Here is a 20,274-nt window from a genome sequence, read left to right as displayed (position 1 = left end):
TTAAAGATAATGGTAATATTAAAGTTAAAGATTGAAAGGACATTTAATTAGCAAGCCCTTCTGGGTAGCTTGGAAAAATGCCAAGTTTTCATCACTTTCTTAAATTTCAGAAGACCTGGTTCAGATTGCATCTGCAGTGGCAGAGCATTCCAATATTTTGCTGGGGTTACAGAAAAGGCCCTGTGGCCAATGGTCATTTGGCAAGATTTTGGTACCTTTAACAGTTTATGGTTGGCAGATCTCATTGGACTACTGGGACCATATCAATAAAACTAGAGAATAAAGGAGAAACTGAAGACAAGCTGCTTAATGGAGCCATCACTAGGCTTTAGATCAAATCAGTTGTTTACTGTGAATCCACAACCCAGCGCTGGGACACCTCCGTTGGAGGTAGCCGTGCGCTCTATAAATTACACTTATTATTATTATTATTATTCACTGGCAATCAATGCACACAGGATAAAGGAACAGAAACATACCCTCAGAGATTAAGGGCCAGCATGATCCTAACAGCATAACTCTGAATCAGCTGCAATCTCTGAATCAGCTAAACAGAAGGTTCAAGGTATATGGATTTGCTATAGCCAAGATGACATAAAATCTTTCAGAATTTGTAACTTGTGAGGAAAGGTAAACACGTTCAGAATGTGCTTTAAAAGATAGAGCTGGAAGAAACAAGATTTTGATATGCTTGATATTTGGTCTGACAAAGGCAGTTAACTGTCTAGTCTATTATACAAGTTTCTTATACAAAAAAAACCAAAGGAGGCATTGGCCCCAGTACATCTGGCCAAACCAGCAAATCCAAAAGGGCGAAGGAGTGCAACATTTTAGTCTTCCCCCCGATTTAATCTGGTTAGCACTCTTCCAACAATACACCTTAGTGAAACACTCATGAAATTGAACAGCAGAATTGTGTTCCGCACTGGACATCTGGACAATAATCTGAGTATCATCTTCATACGGAAACAAACTAAAGACATAGGCCTCAACAAGAGAGGCCACTAGGGACCTATAAAGATTCAACAAAAGAGGGGACAAGACAGACTCCTGCTGGACACTGCAAGGCCACTATCTAGCGTTAGTGGCAAAGGGTGCTAAACAAATATTATAGAAATTCTAAGACAAAAAAATCTGAAAACCACAATAGTGCAAGGCTTTTGATTCCTAATTTCTTCAGCTTTAACATTCAAATTTGGTGCTCAAATGCCTCTGACAGGTCAAGTAGTATGAGCGCGGCTTGAATATTAGAATCCCGGTTCAGATTCTGCGACCAGAACAAAAACCCATCTGACAAGGATGTAAAAGATGGCTAATCTTGCCAAACTCAGACAGCTGGCGATGAACTGGTTTTTCAAGCAGCTTGGTCAGCTAGGGCAATCAATAAAATAGGTCAACAGTTGGAAAAATGATCAGGATCCGAAGAGGATTTCTGCAATATGGGCACTGCAAAGGCGCGTTTCAAAGGTTTGAGAACTCTACCAGACTTGAGTGAAGCATTCACAATGATCTGGGACCATTCTGCATCCTGCTAAGAGAAGTTTTTAACCAGAATTAGGGGGGAAAGGTTGGCTTGGGACCCAGTTGAATTGGTGGAGAGAACCGAAGAGGAAAAGTTGATGGTATCAATAGTTGGAAATTGAGAAAACAAAACCTTGGCCTGATTTTGTAAGTTGCTAATATAGTCTGTGAATGCACCATTTCCATTACTTAAAGAGGCTAAGACATTTACAATTGTATTATAAAAAAAGAGCTAGAAGACTGCATCGATCAGTTGAAGGTTCGACTGAGATAATGACTTGTAAAACTGAGCCATGACTTGTAAGATCTTGTAATTCATTTATATGTGAAACAACAGCTTTCAACATGCTAAGTGCATTACAAATCTTGTTTGAGTGTGATTTCAGCTTAGATTTCCTAACCACCTTTTTGTAGGTATAGTACAGATTCTGCCATTTCTCTTCAGCAGCTGAATCATTACAAAACCACTCAATTTCAGCTGCTCTTAATGACCTTTCAAGAGCTGCTAATCCATTTGTTTTCATACTGCCATTAAATGAATAACGACCCAGGGGAGAAAGGGATGCCAGAACACATGTGAGCAAAATACAGACATGGCAGTGAAACAAAGATACATGTTTACAATTTTCTAAGTTTAGGACCTGCTGAGGAGGTGCATATGTCCTTTTCTGGATCTGGTACCTGATACTTTAGTCCTTTGATGGGCTTTCCATTTACGGCCAAGAGGACATCACCAGTCTCTATGCAGCCACTCTCCTCCGCCGGTTGACCTGGGAAAAGCCTCTTGATCCTCACTATGTCTCCTCCTCCAGGGGCAGCAGGGGTGTCCACTCCTGTTTGTATGAAGCTGAAGCCCAGACCACCACAGTTCTTCCTCAACATCACTTCAAATGTATTCTCTGCTCAGAAAAAATATTTAATTTAAGACAAATATGGCAAGTATGTCTCTTTATCAGACTTTTTGTTATTTTGATACATTTATTATGGACATTTTGCAAAGAGTTGACAGAACGTTTATTGAAAAAAGTCCATATTTTTCAGTCCATCTTAATGAATTAATGAGCATTTAAACTTAAATTGATAGCAGACATGAAGACACAGAAACACCATTTAAAAACAAGAATGAACCCAGGGGCACCATATGGTAGAGATACAACATGAGGTTCAGTGAGATCTGAAGGAGAGATAAGACTTATAGGCTGATAAAAGGCAATATGGATAGTAAGTCAGTGTAAATGCGATGAACGAAGTTAGAAAGGACCATATGCAGGATAATCAATACATTTGTGGTTAGTTATGGCAATGTGGCAGGAGTTAGCTTAACTGGGTATGCAAGCCCATCAGAGGTAGGCAGATTGAGAGGCAGAAGTTAGTTGTGCTCGTGACGCTGCGCTAGCGCTTTGATGCTTTTATACTGTACGAATTCTTTTTAAAAAATTGAATCACTGTGTCATATACTGTTTTGTGTGCTCGACGACTCCTCGGTCCACCGCAGCAACACATGTGCTGATTGAGTGGAGGGAGAATACCGAGCTGAGAAAACCCACTCACCCTCACTACTTCCTGGTAGGGACATTCGGGGGCGGCCATCTTTGTTGGGTGACGCTCTAGCGTTTATGGTGGTTCTTCTATTTAAGCACAGAATGGCGCCGACACGCAGCGGATTGAGAGGCAGAAGTTAGTTGTGCTCGTGACGCTGCGCTAGCGCTTTGATGCTTTTATACTGTACGAATTCTTTTTAAAAAATTGAATCACTGTGTCATATACTGTTTTGTGTGCTCGACGACTCCTCGGTCCACCGCAGCAACACATGTGCTGATTGAGTGGAGGGAGAATACCGAGCTGAGAAAACCCACTCACCCTCACTACTTCCTGGTAGGGACATTCGCGGGTGGCCATCTTTGTTGGGTGACGCTCTAGCGTTTATGGTGGTTCTTCTATTTAAGCACAGAATGGCGCCGACACGCAGTGGATTGAGAGGCAGAAGTTAGTTGTACTTGTGACTCTGCGCTAGCGCTTTTATGCTTTTATACTGTTCGAATTGTTTTTAAAAAATTGAATCACTGTGTCATAAACTGTTTTGTGTGCTCGACGACTCCCCGGTCCACCGCAGCAACACATGTGCTGATTGAGTGGAGGGAGAATACCGAGCTGAGAAAACCCACTCACCCTCACTACTTCCTGGTAGGGACATTCACGGGCGGCCATCTTTGTTGGGTGACGCTCTAGCGTTTATGGTGGTTCTTCTATTTAAGCACAGAATGGCGCTGACGCGCAGCGGATTGAGAGGCAGAAGTTAGTTGTGCTCGTGACGCTGCGCTAGCGCTTTGATGCTTTTACACTGTACAAATTCTTTTTAAAAAATTGAATCACTGTGTCATATACTGTTTTGTGTGCTCGACGACTCCCCGGTCCACCGCAGCAACACATGTGCTGATTGAGTGGAGGGAGAATACCGAGCTGAGAAAACCCACTCACCCTCACTACTTCCTGGTAGGGACATTCGTGGGCGGCCATCTTTGTTGGGTGAATTAGCATTATTATTAGAGGAGCTTAAGCCAGACGCACTTTTCCTGACTGAGACGGGGCTCCAGATCGAAGCTGATCCCGCTGTCATCCAAACCCTTCCCCAGGGCTATTCAATCCTCAGAGCCGACTGCAAGACCGGCAGAGGTGGAGGCTTAGCCATACTTTTTAAAGACACTGTTAACTGTCGTATCCTTATGAACACGTTACCAGATTGTGAAAGCATGGCCTTCTCTCTGGAACTATCATCTACGAGTACTTTTTCTGGTTTACTGCTCTATCGCCCCCCCGGGTCCCCTAGGGCAATTCTGCTCTAATCTTTCGACGTCAGTCGCTAATCTAGCTCTGGCCCCAGCTAACTTCACGGTGCTTGGAGATCTCAATATCCATCTAGATGATCTCTCCATGTATGCAACCAGTGAGCTCTTGCTGAGCCTTCAAGCATTCCGACTTAGACAGAAAGGATTTGCCCCTACACATGACAAAGGCCATCTTCTTGATCATGTGTTCAGTAACCTGGACAATCTCGTCGTAGGTACCCCCACCCCACTTCTCTGGACGGATCACTTTCTGATTCCTCTTTGTTGGGAGACCCTTATTCCTCCTCCTACCCAGAGAGCAGTGCCAACCCTGGATAGGAAATGGGCTAGACTTCTGTCTAACAAATGGACCACAGTTCTTGAAGCCACTAGACCACCTAGTAATTCCAACCTTGATTTGGCCAGCGAGAATTTTAATACCTGGATCCAAAACTCCCTTGATTTAGTACTCCCTAAAGAACCTACCCATAGGAAATGCAGACTGAAAACAGCTCCATGGTTCTCTCCTAAATTGAGGGATCTAAAACAGTCATGCAGAAGACTGGAAAGAAGATGGAGATACAACTTCTCTGAGGCTAGTAAACTCGTCTCCAGAGAGGCAATAAGGCGTTACAAATCAGAAATCAAACGTGCCCAAACTGCATTCTTTACTGAGAGAATAGCTACGGCCGCTAATTCTCCCAAAGAGATTTTTCGTATAGCCAAATCACTCATCACCTTACCTCAGAAACCTCCTACTACTGATGGAGCACTTACCCGGTGCAATAAATTGGCAGTCTTTTTTCACCCAAAAATTCAAAAGATTTATATGTCCTTTCCAACCACACTGACAAGCCCCGTGGCTACCAGAACGAGAGGCGCTCATGCTAACTCTCAATGTTCGCTAGAGTGATTCCCCCTCCTAGATGCGGAAACACTGGACCTAATCATTTCTCGGGTTACATCAGGCTCCCCTTCTGATTCTGCCCCCCCCGCACTCTCTTACCGTAGTCATCAATTCCATTCGCCCAGTGATCCTTGATATTTTGAACTCTTCCATTACCACTGGTACGGTACCTTCCATATGGAAATGTGCAATGATTAGGGCCCTACTGAAGAAACCTAACCTTGACCAATCTAATTTGGCCAACTATCGCCCAATCTCCCTTCTCCCCTGGCTGAGCAAGCTGATTGAGAAACACATTAACTCCACACTTGTGGATTATCTGGAATCCAATCATCTGCTACACGAGTCCCAAACAGGCTTTCGTCCCCAACGTGGGACTGAGACTGCTTTATTAGCAGTAACAGAGGAGGCTAGAAGGCTACTGGACCAGGAAGGCACAGCGGCAACCATCCTTCTGGACCTTAGTGCCGCTTTTGATACTGTCAACCATAACATTCTGTCTCATTGTCTCAAAAACGTGGGAGTGACAGGCACGGCACTAACCTGGTTTCAGTCTTTCCTCAGTGACCGCTTCTTCCAAATCCTTGAAGTAGAAGTGGCTTCCACCCGGTTGCCTCTGAACTGCGGGGTTCCTGAGCCCTACGCTATTTAATATCTACCCGAGTCCCCTGGCGGAGATTGTACATCCATTCGACCTTAAAATCATCACCTATGCAGATGACACGCAGCTAGTAGTGTCACTAAACATCCCTGAGGGGTCATCTTGCACACTAGGTCCCTGCCTAGAGGCGGTAGCCGAGTGGATGGAACGCTCTTTCCTTAAGCTTAACGGGGACAAAACCGAAATTATGTTCCTGGGCAACTCTCACCCTTCCATCCACTCTCTCTTCACTTCTTCATGGCCAGTCTGTCTTGGCACGGCTCCGGTTCCCAAGGCACAGATCAAGAGGCTTGGCGTGTGGATTGACAGTTCTCTCGACTTCAACCACCAGGCCTCTAAGCTATCAGCCACTTGTTATAGCCTGTTGAGAATGCTACGAAAAATCATCCCCCTCTTGCCCTTTCAGGCAGGAAGGATAATGGTACAGGCCCTCATACTCTCCCGCCTTGACTACGGGAATGCTCTATATATGGGAGCTCCCAAATTCACTATCCATAAATTACAAACAACTCAGAATTGTGCTGCCCGTCTTCTCCTTCAAGTGCCCTGTTGGCAATCTGCCAAGCCAGCCCTTAGGAACCTCCATTGGCTCCCAATCTCAGCCAGGATACAGTTCAAAGCTATGTGCCTGGCCCACAAAGCCATATGGAAAAATGGCCCTATCATCACTCATTCCCTTATCACTCCTTATCAACCCTCTAGGAATCTCCGTTCCAGCTCTTCTTTTCTGGCCACTCCAAAGCTAATACGAAGATCAAGATGGGGTGGACGCTCCTTCTCATTTAATGCCCCTAAACTCTGGAACATGCTTCCCGATACCTTACGGATTGAAAAAAATCTGCTGGCCTTCCGCAAACTCCTAAAAACTCACCTTTTTTAAGACATTGCTCTAATCGACCTAGCTGACCTGCCTCGTCCATCCTACAGTGCTGGGAGGCCTCAGGGTAGCCATGCGCTATACAAATTTAATTTCATTCATTCATTCATTCATTCTTTCATGTGGCAAGACTGATAATAGCAAGTGGATACAGTGAGCAGGGCCAAGCACCAGACTAGCCATTCTGCTGCTGTCTCGGATGGCTGCAGGCTAGGGGTCTGTTTTCATAGACGAATAGGCTGCATTACTCAAACCTGAAGGCCCCCGACAGGCCCCAATCTTCTTATGGACACGTCCAGTGCAGGGCTTGTGTGAACATTTTTGTAAGGGTTGATTTTGATCTCTAGCAGACGCATGCTGGTTCCAAAACAGCAGTAACCTTTAATTTCCTCATTGCAATGTTAGCAGTTCCGAAAAGGCATGCAGTCACCCTTTTAATGAATATTATCTTTCTGGGAACAGAGGCCTCAGAAAGTGGTTAAAAATATGTCTGTTTTTCCTGTGGTGAATTCTGAGCTCTATAGTCGGTGGTGCAAGAAGAGAAATCACTTCATCCAAACAATCTATCCCATCCAACAATCAAGATGGTTCTATATCGAGACCTGGCTCAGTTCTTCACATTTCTAAACAGGATGGAACTTCTTAATGTCTATTATTACATTAAATGCAGAAAATACTCCAAAAACAGACTATGGAGAAATCAGGTCAATTTAGATTTGTTCTTATCTATTGAGAGAGGAGGTGCTATGAGACTTACCAACTGGGCTTCTCTCTGCTAGGCTCTGGGTGGCTGATAAATTCATGGAAAAATTGTGTGTACCATCCTGGTGCCAGAACACCAGACTCCATCCTGATCCAATTACTGACAGGTATTAAAGAACCTGAGTTAACTTACTCTGTATGCGTATGGTGCTTCTTGGACAAGATATCGCATTTGCTGCCTGCACCCATTAGGACAGAGAGCGAACAGCATTATTAATTGCATTGCCTTGCTTGTGCAATGCTATATATCTGGATCTATGCAAGAATGCCCTTCTTACTACTAACAATACTCACCACCTTTAGCACTACACCCTCACCTAGCTAATTGGCTGAATGCAAGAGGAAAACAAGGTGGCCTCAACCAAAGTATTCGAAGTTTAACAACCAAGAGCAAACAACTGTTAATTTACTCAAAATGCATGTTCCTTATGCCTTGCTTTGATGCCGCTGAAATACTCTTGTGAAACACCACATTGCTATTGACACCAGTCTGAAAGAGGACCCCACTGCAGTTGACACATAACTTTCTGTGAGGTGTCATACCTGTAATACCATATACTTGGCGAGAAGAGCTTTTCACAAAACATTTCCCCTGTTGAGATAAGTTTTAGTGTGCCCAATATTTACCTTCTTCTCAGAACATAGCTCACCTCATAACCCTATTTGCCCCTCAGTAAAGCACTGGTTCATCACTGCAATCACTGATGACTGGCATTTATAGTTAAAGAAATCAGAAACCGTCATTCCGATGGTGAAAAGTCAAATTTCAACAAACATGCTGAGACCACAATAGCCATGATAGCTTTTGAGAAAAGTGATCTGTTTCAAATGATGCAACAATAGATCTGAGGCTAACCTGACAAACATGCTTCCGGAGCAGAACAGGAAATGGTTGTACCACAGTATGCTGAATGATGTCCTCTAGGTTACAAAAGTGAATGTGTTAACCATACAAGTAAGGTGACATCTCATATGAAGGTGTTTATTATGGTAGTGGTGCTGCTTTATAGGAGGGATAATGCTGTGGGGATGACCATCTTTTAAAGAAATACAGGCAAATGGGAAGCTTGACTTTCACAACCCAGCAAGTATCCGTTCACAGAGCATCTCAATGCATCTTAGGTGCCTGGGACAATGTGACCTCTGGGTGTTTTGGGTGTGGTGCATTGATAGTGGGCATCCAAGGTGAATAGACAGATAGTAGTAAGTGGATACAGTGAGCAGGACCCACGACCAGACTAGCCATTCTGCAGCAGTCTATCTGAGGAGTGTTACTATAAAGGACATTGGGACATATTTACAAGAAAGTAACACCACCAGAACGTCACTTTAAGTGACGTTAAGTCCTTCCCCTTATTTACAAGGTGGTATTAAGCCACTTAACGTGGCTTAGCGCCACTTTGTAAATAATGCCCCTATTCACGCAGCACTTAGCGTGAAAGGGGCATGCATTGGGTTTTGCAGTGGGTGTACCGCCACAACACCCATTGCTTTTTGACGCTGCCCCATATTTACAAGGCATGGGGCAGCGCCTAAAATAAGATTAGGAAATACCAGGTGATTTGAGGAGAAATGTATCATTTCTCCTCGTATTTTGCTCTTTCCATGTGTACTGCATTCTGCAGCACACAAAGAAACAGTAATTTGCCTGTAAAGATTGTTTATGTGCAGGAAAACGTCCCTTCCTGCTCATAAACAGCCCCCCTGCAGTGCAGACATCCTTGTAAAATGGTGCAAGGGTGTCTGCGCTTGCACTAGGCTGCTTCCTTAGTGCCAGTGCTAGGGAAAACGGAGGGGTGTAACTACGGCGCATCCCTGCATTTTGAAACTGACCTAGAGCGACGTTACCAATTTTGGCGTAGTACCACGCTCTGCCAGTTTCTAGTACATATGCCCCATTATTCCTTGTGACAAAAGTGTTAGAATCAGAGACACTATACCATTGCCAATGACAATATGAATTTGATCGGGATATGCACAAGATGAAAGAAGTTCAAATAGAGACATGATGAGGGCATAATGTGGTGAGAATGTAAAAAAGGGGGTTATGTTACTGGGGTGAGGATAGAAACATGGTGAACGAGGATAACGTATGACTTGCAGGAGGATAATATCCGTACGTATATCAGTGAAGTTGTGTGGTGGGAAGATGCAAATGAGATGAGTTTAGGAATGGGTAAACATATGAATGGGATGAGGACAGAAATGGGGTGAAGATCTAAACAAGAACATGCTAGAAATGTGTTGATTATGTGAATGTGATAGCTACAGGAATGTTGTGAAGGTATGAGTAAGGTGGTGATAATATGACTCATTTGAAGTTATCAGGGGAGTTATAAATTCATCCGTCAATATCAAAGGCTTCGGGAAAGCAAGCTGTTGTGTGAGGTGGCTATCTGGACAGTAAATGAAGAGGTTAGTGATAGAGAAGATTAGCAGTTTTACGTACATGACTCTGAGAGAACTGAAAGAATATCTTCGAGCACCTAGAGGTGCCAGACTTTGTTCAAATTTGCTCACAAGCTGGAGCACCGGTCTTACCCTTTGTAACAAATGCGAGGCACGCGGAAGTGCCAGGACGGATAGTTCCTACAGGGCGAGCATCTGAGTTCTCCACCTTGGCGTCAGCAGCTGGACTGCTGTTGGAAACTCCAGAGTCTTCTCTCCGTTCCAGGACTAGCTTCACCACCTGAAATACCAGGGGGAAATGACAGTGTGTAGGCTCTCCAAGCAGCATAAGGAAGGTAGCTTTCAACTATGAGACCCCCTTCACTATTGGGGAGAAAGTACACAGACACTATTCATGATATGAGAACGATCCCACAGATCTTAAAATACAGGTACATATTTCTAAATACTCCTTGAACTCCAGAAGAATGATTTCACAGATTGTAGAGTCTTTGAAAAAAGGATCCACAGATCTGTCACACTAGAGGAAAACATCACCCTGACTCTAAGCAATCTATAGATTAATACCTCAGAGTGATACAGATTGAAAGGATGATCTCTCAGGCACTCAACTCTATGGAAGAAACATCCCACAGACCCTAAGCACTATTAGAGAATGTCCTACTTTGAAAAGGTATAGATATCCTTTTTGGATTTAGTGCACATTACAGGAAAATACAATTCTTATTGGTTCAAAGAAAAGATATTATTCAATTTGAATTACTGTAGCCTAAAGACACCATGGATGATAACAACATGGATACCATGGATGACTAATGAAAATTAAAAGTCTAGAGAAATAAAAGAAAAACATTGCCGAAGTAAGGTATTGGCTGCCAACCATTAAACTGAAATACACTACTTTTTTAGGTTGATGTTCTCATGTGATTGGCCAAAATGTGCCACTCACAGTGCAAGAGACCCTGTTGCTGAAGTTGGCTGATCCACAGCCCTGTGATGTATGCTGTGGTGGGTACAAGCACAATGTGAATGCCAGCTGAACAGACCATTGGATGATTAAGGGTGGCTCAAAGCTCCTCTTTGTATGTATGTATGTATTAATTTTTTAGGATTTTCTTTAGGTTGGCAAACAGCTACAGCTCTCTCTATGAATAACAGAACTTCATTCTGAGTCCCATGGGAATATAATTCAGTAAAAACACTCTGAGGCAAATCTCCACCTGCTTCTTATGGATTTTCAGGTCAGAAAATAGGGGACTGTAGAAGCTGTTTTACCGCACCTAAAATCCAAACATTTCCTCCATTAAAACCGTGGGGGAAAGCTTCTAATGCTCCATTCAGATTTTCAGGTCAGAATAGGGATAACTTGCAGAAGTGCAGAAGCAGTTTCACGACACCTGAAATCCACATATTTCCTCTATTGTGTTTTAAAGCCTGAGTCTTCAAGGAATACCATGCGGTAAAACCGCCCTGTTGAAAATCTCTTACCACTCCTTATTGATTTCAGATCGGAAAAGGGGATAACCTGCAGTATCTGTTTTATCACACCTGAAACGCACACATTTCCTCCATTAAAACCTGTTTCCACTGCAAATTCACCCAGGTAATATCTACAGGTATAAATGTGATTTGGAGCACACACCATTAGCAACTAGCTTTTAATTGCCACCTGGCACTCAGAATAAAGGACGTACTTGGGCACTGCAAAAGACCAATGGTGTGTGAGAAGAGGTTTGCCTTTTAAGTGGAGCACTACATAAAAGTAACTAGTCAACCTGCTATGAGACAAGAAGCAGCAATATTACGACGTCCAAAAAGGTGGTCCAAGGTCGACTGAGGTGCATTCTCAGACAGGAATCTCTCCAGGTCCATATAATGTCTAGGTACTTGTAAGGTCCTGAGTATGATTTGGGCTGTGTGAAATTCTGTTGTGGAATTCCACTCTAATTGATCCACTGACCTTATTAGTGGACTGCTTCCTTCCCTGTACAGCTTTGCCTGGTAGCTGCTGCTGACACTCTGGTCAGGAGTTCGAGGCCCCCGCCTGCGCCTCATCCCTGATGGTCTAGTGGTAGAGCATCACTGCTCTGCTGCTGGGCTGTCCTCTCTCTCCCCTGGTCTGCTTTCTTCAGCCTTTTTGATTCTACCTTTTTCCTTATGCACTTTTCTTCTCTCCTTTTGCACTTTTCTTTTCCCATTTTGCTGCTTTTGCCCCTGCAATCCCTCACAGCTCCACCCCACTCCACTGACACTTTCCCGCTCTCTGCGTTTCCCACCTTGCAGCTGTCCAGCCCCAGCACACTACTTAATGGCGGCCGCGACGCTGGTTCTCCAAAGGCAATCCTGTCTGCGCCCAGCACCATGGACCCTGGTTCTCGGACCTTCCCCCATTATGAAGCCAGCACCCTCCTCGCCCACAACACAGGACGCCATGCCACCTCGTGTCACCGAAGGACACCCAAGGACCTTTCTCCTGCCGAAACTGCAGCTACACCCTCGCCCACCTCCACACTCCAGGTCCTCTCGCCACCCAGCCAACCAACAGCGCACCAGACCGGCTCAGCTGTATTCTCCTCAACATGCGCTCCCTCCATAAACACGCCACAGAAATCTGAGACCTCCTTTCCTTTGTCCCTCCCGACATCACTTTCCTCGCGGAAACCTGGATTAACCCCAGCTCTGACCCGGACATCACCACCGCCATCCCCAATAGTTACAAAATTACCCACAAGGATCGCATCCATCGATCCAGGAGGAGGCATCGCCATTATCCACAAGAACACCCTCCACCTGACCACCCACTCGGACGACCCAACAACCATGGAACACCTCCAATTCCACATCGAGACCAACCCCAACACCACCCTCTGCGGACTTCCACACCGCAACATCAACAGATGCTAACCCCTCAGCACGCAATCTCCACTGATGAATCTTCAACTGTCCAACACTCTGGCACCCCTAAGAAGGCACCTGACAAGCAACACTCCATGAAAGCCTTCGGAGATTGAAGGGGTAATGGGTCCAGATATTATGCGCTCCTGCGTATTAATGAGGATATTTATGAAGCTACTTGTCCTCGACTCTGTGAAAGCCAGCTGGTTCACTCCCACCTTCCACGAGTCCAGACACACCTGCAGAGAACTCGAGAAGAGATGGAGGAACAACAAAACCCCAGAAACCCATGCAAACTTTAGAACCGCCATCACCGCACACCACCTCCTCCTCAAAACCACAAAGAAAATGGCCCTCCATGACAGAATCAACGGCAACGCACACAACAGCAAAGAACTCTTCTCCATCGTTAAGGAATTTGCCAGGCCCAACAGCGAGACCATAGACGTCCCACCCTCCCAATACCTCTACAACAAATTCGGCACCTTCTGCCACCTCAAGATCAGGCTGATCATCGACAGTTTCGACACCCAAGACCCTTTCACCACGCCCGACACCACTGCACCCAACCAAGCTGCACCCCAACAGATTCTGCTCAATTGGATCCTGCTCACCATAGATGACACACTCAAGACCATGAAGAGCATCCACTCCTTAGCCTCCTCAGGCCCTTGCCCGCACTACATCTTCCATAGAGCAGCCACCTCCATCGCCCCAAGCTTCGACGCAGCATCAACTGCTCCATCGAGACCACCACCTTCATTGACGACTGGAAACACGTCGAGATCAATCCCCTTCTGAAGTAGCCATTCACCGGCCCGATAGACCTCAAGAACTTCAGACCCATCTTACTGCTTCCCTTCTCAGACATGGTCTTCGAGAATGATATCAATGCCCAACTCTCCGAGTTCATCGAAGTGAACTCTGTCCTGGCCATCTACCAATCCTGCTTTTGAAGCAAACACAGCACAGAGATTGCACTCCTCGCCACCACCCACAACATCTGCTCCCTCCTCGACCAGGGCAAAACTGCAGCCCTCATCCTGCTGGACCTCTCAGCCGCCTTTGATACCATCTCCCACCGCACCCTCATCACGAGACTCCACGACACCTGCATCCACGACAAGGACCTGGACTAAATCCACTCCTTCCTCACCGGCCAAACACAGCGAGTCAGACTACCTCCGTACCTCTCAGAACCCACAGAGATCAGATGCAGAGTGCTCTTCCCTGAGCTGCACCCTCTTCAACATCTACATGGCCCCCCTTGCTGCCATCATCAGGAACCACAGACTCAACATTGTCTCCTATGCCGATGGCACCCAGCTGATCCCCTCCCTCACCAACAAACCCACAGCCGCCAGAGCCAACTTGCAAAGCAGGATGAAGGCAGTTGCCACCTGGATGAAAGACAGTTGCCTCAAACTGAATTCAGACAAAACCGCAGTACTCCTCTTAGGACCCACCCCCTCAAACTGAATTCAGACAAAACCGCAGTACTCCTCTTGGGACCCAGCCCCTCAGCATGGGACGACTCCTGGTGGCCCGCCGCATTGAAAAAACCCCATTGACCAAGCAAGTAACCTAGCATCATACTGGACTCCTCGCTCACAATGAACCATCTCATCATGCTTCTACATGCTCAGCCTGCTTCAAAAGACATTCAGATGGATCCTCATCACATCCAGAAAGATGGTCACCTACACACTCATCACCAGCAGACTCAACTACGGCAAAGCACTCTATGCTGGCATCACCTAGAAACTCCTCAGGAAACTACAGAACGTTCAAAACGCAGCAGCCAGGCTGGTCCTCAACATCCTCCACTGCACTGCGTTTCATTAAACATACCCGCCAGACACCATGGCTCCGCTCAACTGGCACTGGCTCCCATCCCACGGATCCACAAGCCCAGAGCTAGATGAACACCCTGCCTCTCCACCTCAGGCATTCCCCGTTGCTGACCCTATTCAGGAAGGATCTCAAGACCTGGCTCTTCGACTGAACCCCAGCACCCTGACGGATCAGCAGCCCCCCCCCACAGCACCTTGAGACCCTCACGGGTAAGTAGCCACGGTCTATAAACCCCTGATTAATTGTTTGACAACTTGCCTGGTGTTCCTGCACCCAGTTTTTCTGAGTGTGGGAACACTGGACCTGATTTTATTGGCTGGAAATTAAAGTCAACAGCAACCAGGTGTAGGAACCCGACCAAGTCTGGCAAGCAGGGATCATGCAAATCTCCTACCCGACGTAACCATTCTTCCCCTTCCTTCCCCTACACTCTTGGCCCTGCTCTCTCACCCCCACCTCACACAGAAGCCCCTGCTCACATTTGTCACCTGCTCAGGACACATAATGTATGTGTATGCTAAACCTCTTGAATTTGGGAATATTGTGTGCAATACTGTATGCGTCTGCACAGTTATTACCCACCCAAGGGGTTTAACTATGCTGCTGGGGTATTAACACATGATAACAGTAACTACTTGTGCAGAGTTTGCACACCACCAGTACCATGCAACCCCTAGTCAGGGACTAAGTAAGAGGAAGAATGGCAGCTAAGACCCAAGGGAACACAGTAATCACAAGGATAGACAATGTAGAGTTCAAAATGGCACATTGGGGTGCAATGTTCTTCACCAGCTCTTCCTTTTGGCAATGTCTCCACATGTAGGACCTCATTTAGAGTTTTGCAAACAATGTACTCCATTGCCCACCAAACCCTCGGTCCGCCTGACTCATTTAGTGTCAGATGGGCCATAAGTATTCTGGCGACGGAGCCCTCATTGGTTCTGTTGACTAAATACTTCCTTCCATGGCCTGACAGAGTAGTGACATTACACAGTCCACCCTAATAAGGGTGGATGGTGTAATCCCTTTTATTTCCTGTCTGTAATTGTCAGGAAAAACATAGCAGTTACAGACAGGGAAAAAAGCTTTATGAGAATTTGGTTTTTTTTCAAAAAGGAAGTCCCACTTTGGTTTGCTTTAGTATGACGGCAGTATCTGTCAATGTTGACAGTTCTTCAGAGGGACATAGGACAACTCTAAAGTTGACTGGTGGAGGACCCTTGGGAGGTTAACGGTACTGTCCTCCACCACCCCAACAGAGTAAACTCTGTCTGCCAACATCTGAAACAGGCCCTTAGTCTTTGCTAAATTAGGAAACAGCAAAAATGAATTTGGTATAATTTCCCCTGTTCAAATCTTTGACCTATTTAATGGAGGCTATGTCTGAGTCTAATATCAAGATGGAGCTGATTTCTGCCAATCACAGTCATCTAGCAAAAGGGGCAAAAGGTGATGGTGCCTTGATGGGAAACCAGAAGCAAACCAAGAGATAATAAAACCAAGGTACCCACCTGAGAAACAACGGTGCTGGTTAGAGTGTGTCCACACTACAGATGGCTTAGCTTCAAGTTTTTGCTTTCCTTTTTTAGGAAACATTCTATTGGCACTTAGTATTTAGAACAGAGAACAAAAGCAAACTTATAAAGCACAAAGCTGACAAGATTACATACTGTGTAATACTGACAAGAACATATGTTCTTAAGAGATGTCCATCACAGATGGGCCCCAATACTGCAGCCAATTGTCCCAAATCTTGTGGGGTTTTTCACCCATCCATTTGGCCAGGGTGTCTCCTTTTACTAGGACTACTTCTACTCCAAAATCGGACCTCTTCTATATACTGTGACACAGATCTTACAGGATGTTTAACAAACACAATATGAAGAATAAGGGTCATCTGATGATCTAAAATCTTAAAAAGTGTATTTTCCACCGCCACCCGAAATACCGTAAATTCTCCTAAAATCCCAGACTGTTTGAAGAAAGTGACCCTCTTCTGTGTGAGATCTGACACAGGTAGAAGAGTCTCTGTGCATTTGCTATATTCATTGCCCAGTGTAAGTATTTAACTTGAAGGAGCAAATATCTAGCTGATATGGCAATCTCCCTAAGGGCAAAATGGGCATAGTGCTGGTCATGACCCATATGGGTCCAAAACTCTGTTTGCCATGCTGGACTAAGTTTCTGGAAAGAGTCAGGCAAGTTTATCTCTACTGACCTCTATAATTTGTGACTTTGTGATTTAGACTTTGACATCCCTTGTGTTTTATTTCCCTATTGGTATCATACCCAGTAGGGAGGTGATGCGTTTAATAAAAGAGTGTGGAATTTTAAAGTGAAAGTCCTGGATAATGTGAAAGGCTTTTGGCTTTTGGAAAGACTAACATTTTCATTAAACAAACTCTCCTCACTAAAAAAAAGGGATCAGGGCTTTCAAGGTAGTAGGTCTCAATCCAGCCCGCCAGACATGGGAAGGGTGTTATCCACCCAAACTTAAGTGTGGTCCTTTGGAATGTGGACGCCTAGGTATCTGAAGTTACCATGAGGTACTCTCCAAGAAGAGCAAGAGGCCCATTTTGTCATGTCCGCTCTTCGTTGAAACACAAAGATTTTGGATTTGGCACACGTGACTGTAAGGTCTGAGAACAAGTTGAATATAATTAGAATCTGCTCTACCCTTGGACCTAAGTGTGGGTGGTGACCTAGATCGAGGAGAAAACCATTAGTATATAAAAACACTTTGCCTTTGTGTTTCATCTAAATACCATCACTTCCTCATCTCTGTGATTTTTTTCCTGCTGTGGCTAAAACCTTCAGTGTGAAAAGGAGAGGTGAAAGTGAGCATTCTTACTGGGTGAACATTCTAATTAAATATAATTCCAGCATCTTAGCTAGGAGTTTGGCATCTGAGTTAATAAGCAAGATAGGCCTGTAGGAGTCACACCAATTTGCCATGCTTCCCAGGTTTAGAGGCATAGTCATAAACACTTCACATGTTTAACGGGAGGACCTCTTCCTAAAGTGAGGAATTTAGCAAGTGGAGTGAGGCTTGTTAAGCAATCATAAAAAGTGCTTATAAAATTCCTCTAGGAACCTGTCTGGGCCTTGAGTTTTCACTTTGTGGATTTGGCTCGTTGTTAGATCTGGGGGTCTCTAGTTGGCAGAGGTAAGTACCTTAGACCAAATAGGGACCCTTGCTTCTAGTCAGGGTACAGGGACACACACGGTAGATAACCCCTGCTCACCCTCTAGGTAGCTTGGCTCGAGCAGTCAGGCTTATCCCCAAGGCAATGTGTAAGGTATTCGCACTTAACAGCTACAATGACCCCCCTAGTACACCACAAACGTAGACCACACAGGTAAGTATATCAAAAATATAACTTTATCTAGTTTCAGCAGTGGAAATCAATTATCATAGCGTTGCACATCAATCTTTTCTTTAGGTTGTTAGGAGCGTAAAAAGATAGTCTCTAGTCTCTCGTGGGACTTCGTATTCAAAGAAAAGGAATACGTTCGTAGGCTTCCTGTAGTTAAATGTTCACGTTCCTCCAGCGGTGCCTCTTAGAACTAAAGCGCTCCTCTCAGGCTGCGTGGTGCAGGGCTTTCACAGCTCCCGAGCGATGGACCAATCCGGTCGCGGCTCCCTCGACGAGCCCCCAGTGATGATGTCGACGTCACCGGAGTCAGCCACTCGCAGCGCGGCTCCTCCAGCCAAGCCTCCGGTCAGCAACCAATCAGGTCGCAGCCTCCTCGCGGCTTCGCAGAGCGGGGAAGTGCAGCTCTTGATCGGTTTCAGGCCCCCGGGTCGCGGCGGTGTATCGCGGGCAGAATATTTCACGGCGCCCTGTGTCAGCGGGTCGATCGTGATGCCGCCAAGCCGTACAGCGGCCTAGTTAGCACGGGGGCGCCCTCAATCCTGCGGCCACAGCAATACACGTGCCGATGAGCACGTCGGTCTTCACAATGCGGCAACCTGTGTCAGGCCAGAATCAGCGCGGCACTCTCCAGCAAAACAGAGAGCAGCCAGCACACTTCCCGGGGCAGATGTTTAGAAGCTTGGTAGAACAGTCCACGGTCCTCGCAGCACACAGCAGCCCAGATGGGACACAGCAGAGTCTTTAAAGTCTTGGCAACCTTTCTATCCCTGGGTTGCAAACAGGAGGCCAGCTCTTCTCAGGCCCTTGGAGATTCAGAGTTGAAGACACAGCACACAGCAAAGTCTTGTTAGGTCAAGTAGGTAGGGCCACAGCACACAGCAAGGCTCCTTCTCCTCCTCAGCTTCAGTTGCACAGCAGAACAGGTCAGCCCTTAGAGCACACAGCAAGGCAATCTTCCTTCAGTTCTTCAGCAGTCCGTCTTTCAGCAGAGGTTCCTCTTGATTGTAGAATCTGAAAATCTGTTGTCAGGGGTCTTGTACTTATACCCCTAAAAGTCTTTGAAGTCTTTGTGCAAGTGGGTCCTGAGCCCGGTCTGATCCAGTTCTGGGTGTTGCTGGAGCATTTTGTTTTCCTGGCTTCTGCTTTCGTTTCAGAGTGAGGGGCAGAGTCGTCAGCCGCCCAGCAGGAGGTGGAGCCAGCAGTGTGGCAGGCAGGCACAGCCCTATTCACTCCCAGGTGCTATCTCCTCCCTCCACTCTCCTTGCAAATGTCGCCATTCAGCAGAGCGTTACAACAAACAAATGATGGACGGAATGCTGACAATGCAGACATTCTCCCCCAGTCAAGAGATCTGGGTTAAATCCATCGTTTTTTTTTTTTTTTTTTGCCCACTACGCCACCCCAGTTCAGACATGGCCATATGCAAATCAGTCTTGACCCTGTGCCTCATGGGAACAGTCCAGCCCGAACTGCCAAGCCATGCAAGCCATGTCTTCCCTGGACCGGAATCAAGCATCCTAGGACCGGTTTCTGGCTATCAGCCGTCATCAGCCAGGATAGCTTGACTCCAGTGGCGTAGTGAGCACGGGTCCCACGTCTGGGAATACCCATCCCACTTAGGGCGAAAAGCGTTACAACAAACAAATGATGGACGGAATGCTGACAATGCAGACATTCTCCCCCAGTCAAGAGATCTGGGTTAAATCCATCGTTTTTTTGCCCACTACGCCACCCCAGTTCAGCCATGGCCATATGCAAATCAGTCTTGACCCTGTGCCTCATGGGAACAGTCCAGCCCGAACTGCCAAGCCATGTCTTCCCTGGACCGGAATCAAGCATCCTAGGACCGGTTTCTGGCTATCAGCCGTCATCAGCCAGGATAGCTTGACTCCAGTGGCGTAGTGAGCACGGGTCCCACGTCTGGGAATACCCATCCCACTTAGGGCGAAAAGCGTTACAACAAACAAATGATGGACGGAATGCTGACAATGCAGACATTCTCCCCCAGTCAAGAGATCTGGGTTAAATCCATCGTTTTTTTGCCCACTACGCCACCCCAGTTCAGACATGGCCATATGCAAATCAGTCTTGACCCTGTGCCTCATGGGAACAGTCCAGCCCGAACTGCCAAGCCATGTCTTCCCTGGACCGGAATCAAGCATCCTAGGACCGGTTTCTGGCTATCA

General features: G+C 46.0%; 1 protein-coding gene across 2 annotated transcripts in view; it reads right to left on the bottom strand.

Annotated features, from left to right (window-relative positions):
- The window catches only part of FRMPD2 (FERM and PDZ domain containing 2), a 503,133-nt gene that overhangs the window by 252,118 nt on the left and 230,741 nt on the right, over positions 1 to 20,274 (bottom strand). For both annotated transcript variants that reach the window (XM_085608774.1, XM_085608775.1), the window contains exons 25-26: positions 10,095 to 10,242; positions 2,203 to 2,420 (exon numbers count right to left, since the gene is read on the bottom strand). In XM_085608774.1, coding sequence (XP_085464900.1) covers positions 2,203 to 2,420; positions 10,095 to 10,242 — 366 coding nt within the window. The remainder of the gene's footprint in view (positions 1 to 2,202; positions 2,421 to 10,094; positions 10,243 to 20,274) is intronic.

Source organism: Triturus cristatus, chromosome 1_2, assembly GCF_964204655.1.
Source record: "Triturus cristatus chromosome 1_2, aTriCri1.1, whole genome shotgun sequence".
In the NCBI taxonomy this organism is placed as follows: domain Eukaryota; kingdom Metazoa; phylum Chordata; class Amphibia; order Caudata; family Salamandridae; genus Triturus; species Triturus cristatus.
Note: the sequence above shows the minus strand (reverse complement) of the source record. Positions and strands in the feature narration are given on the sequence as shown.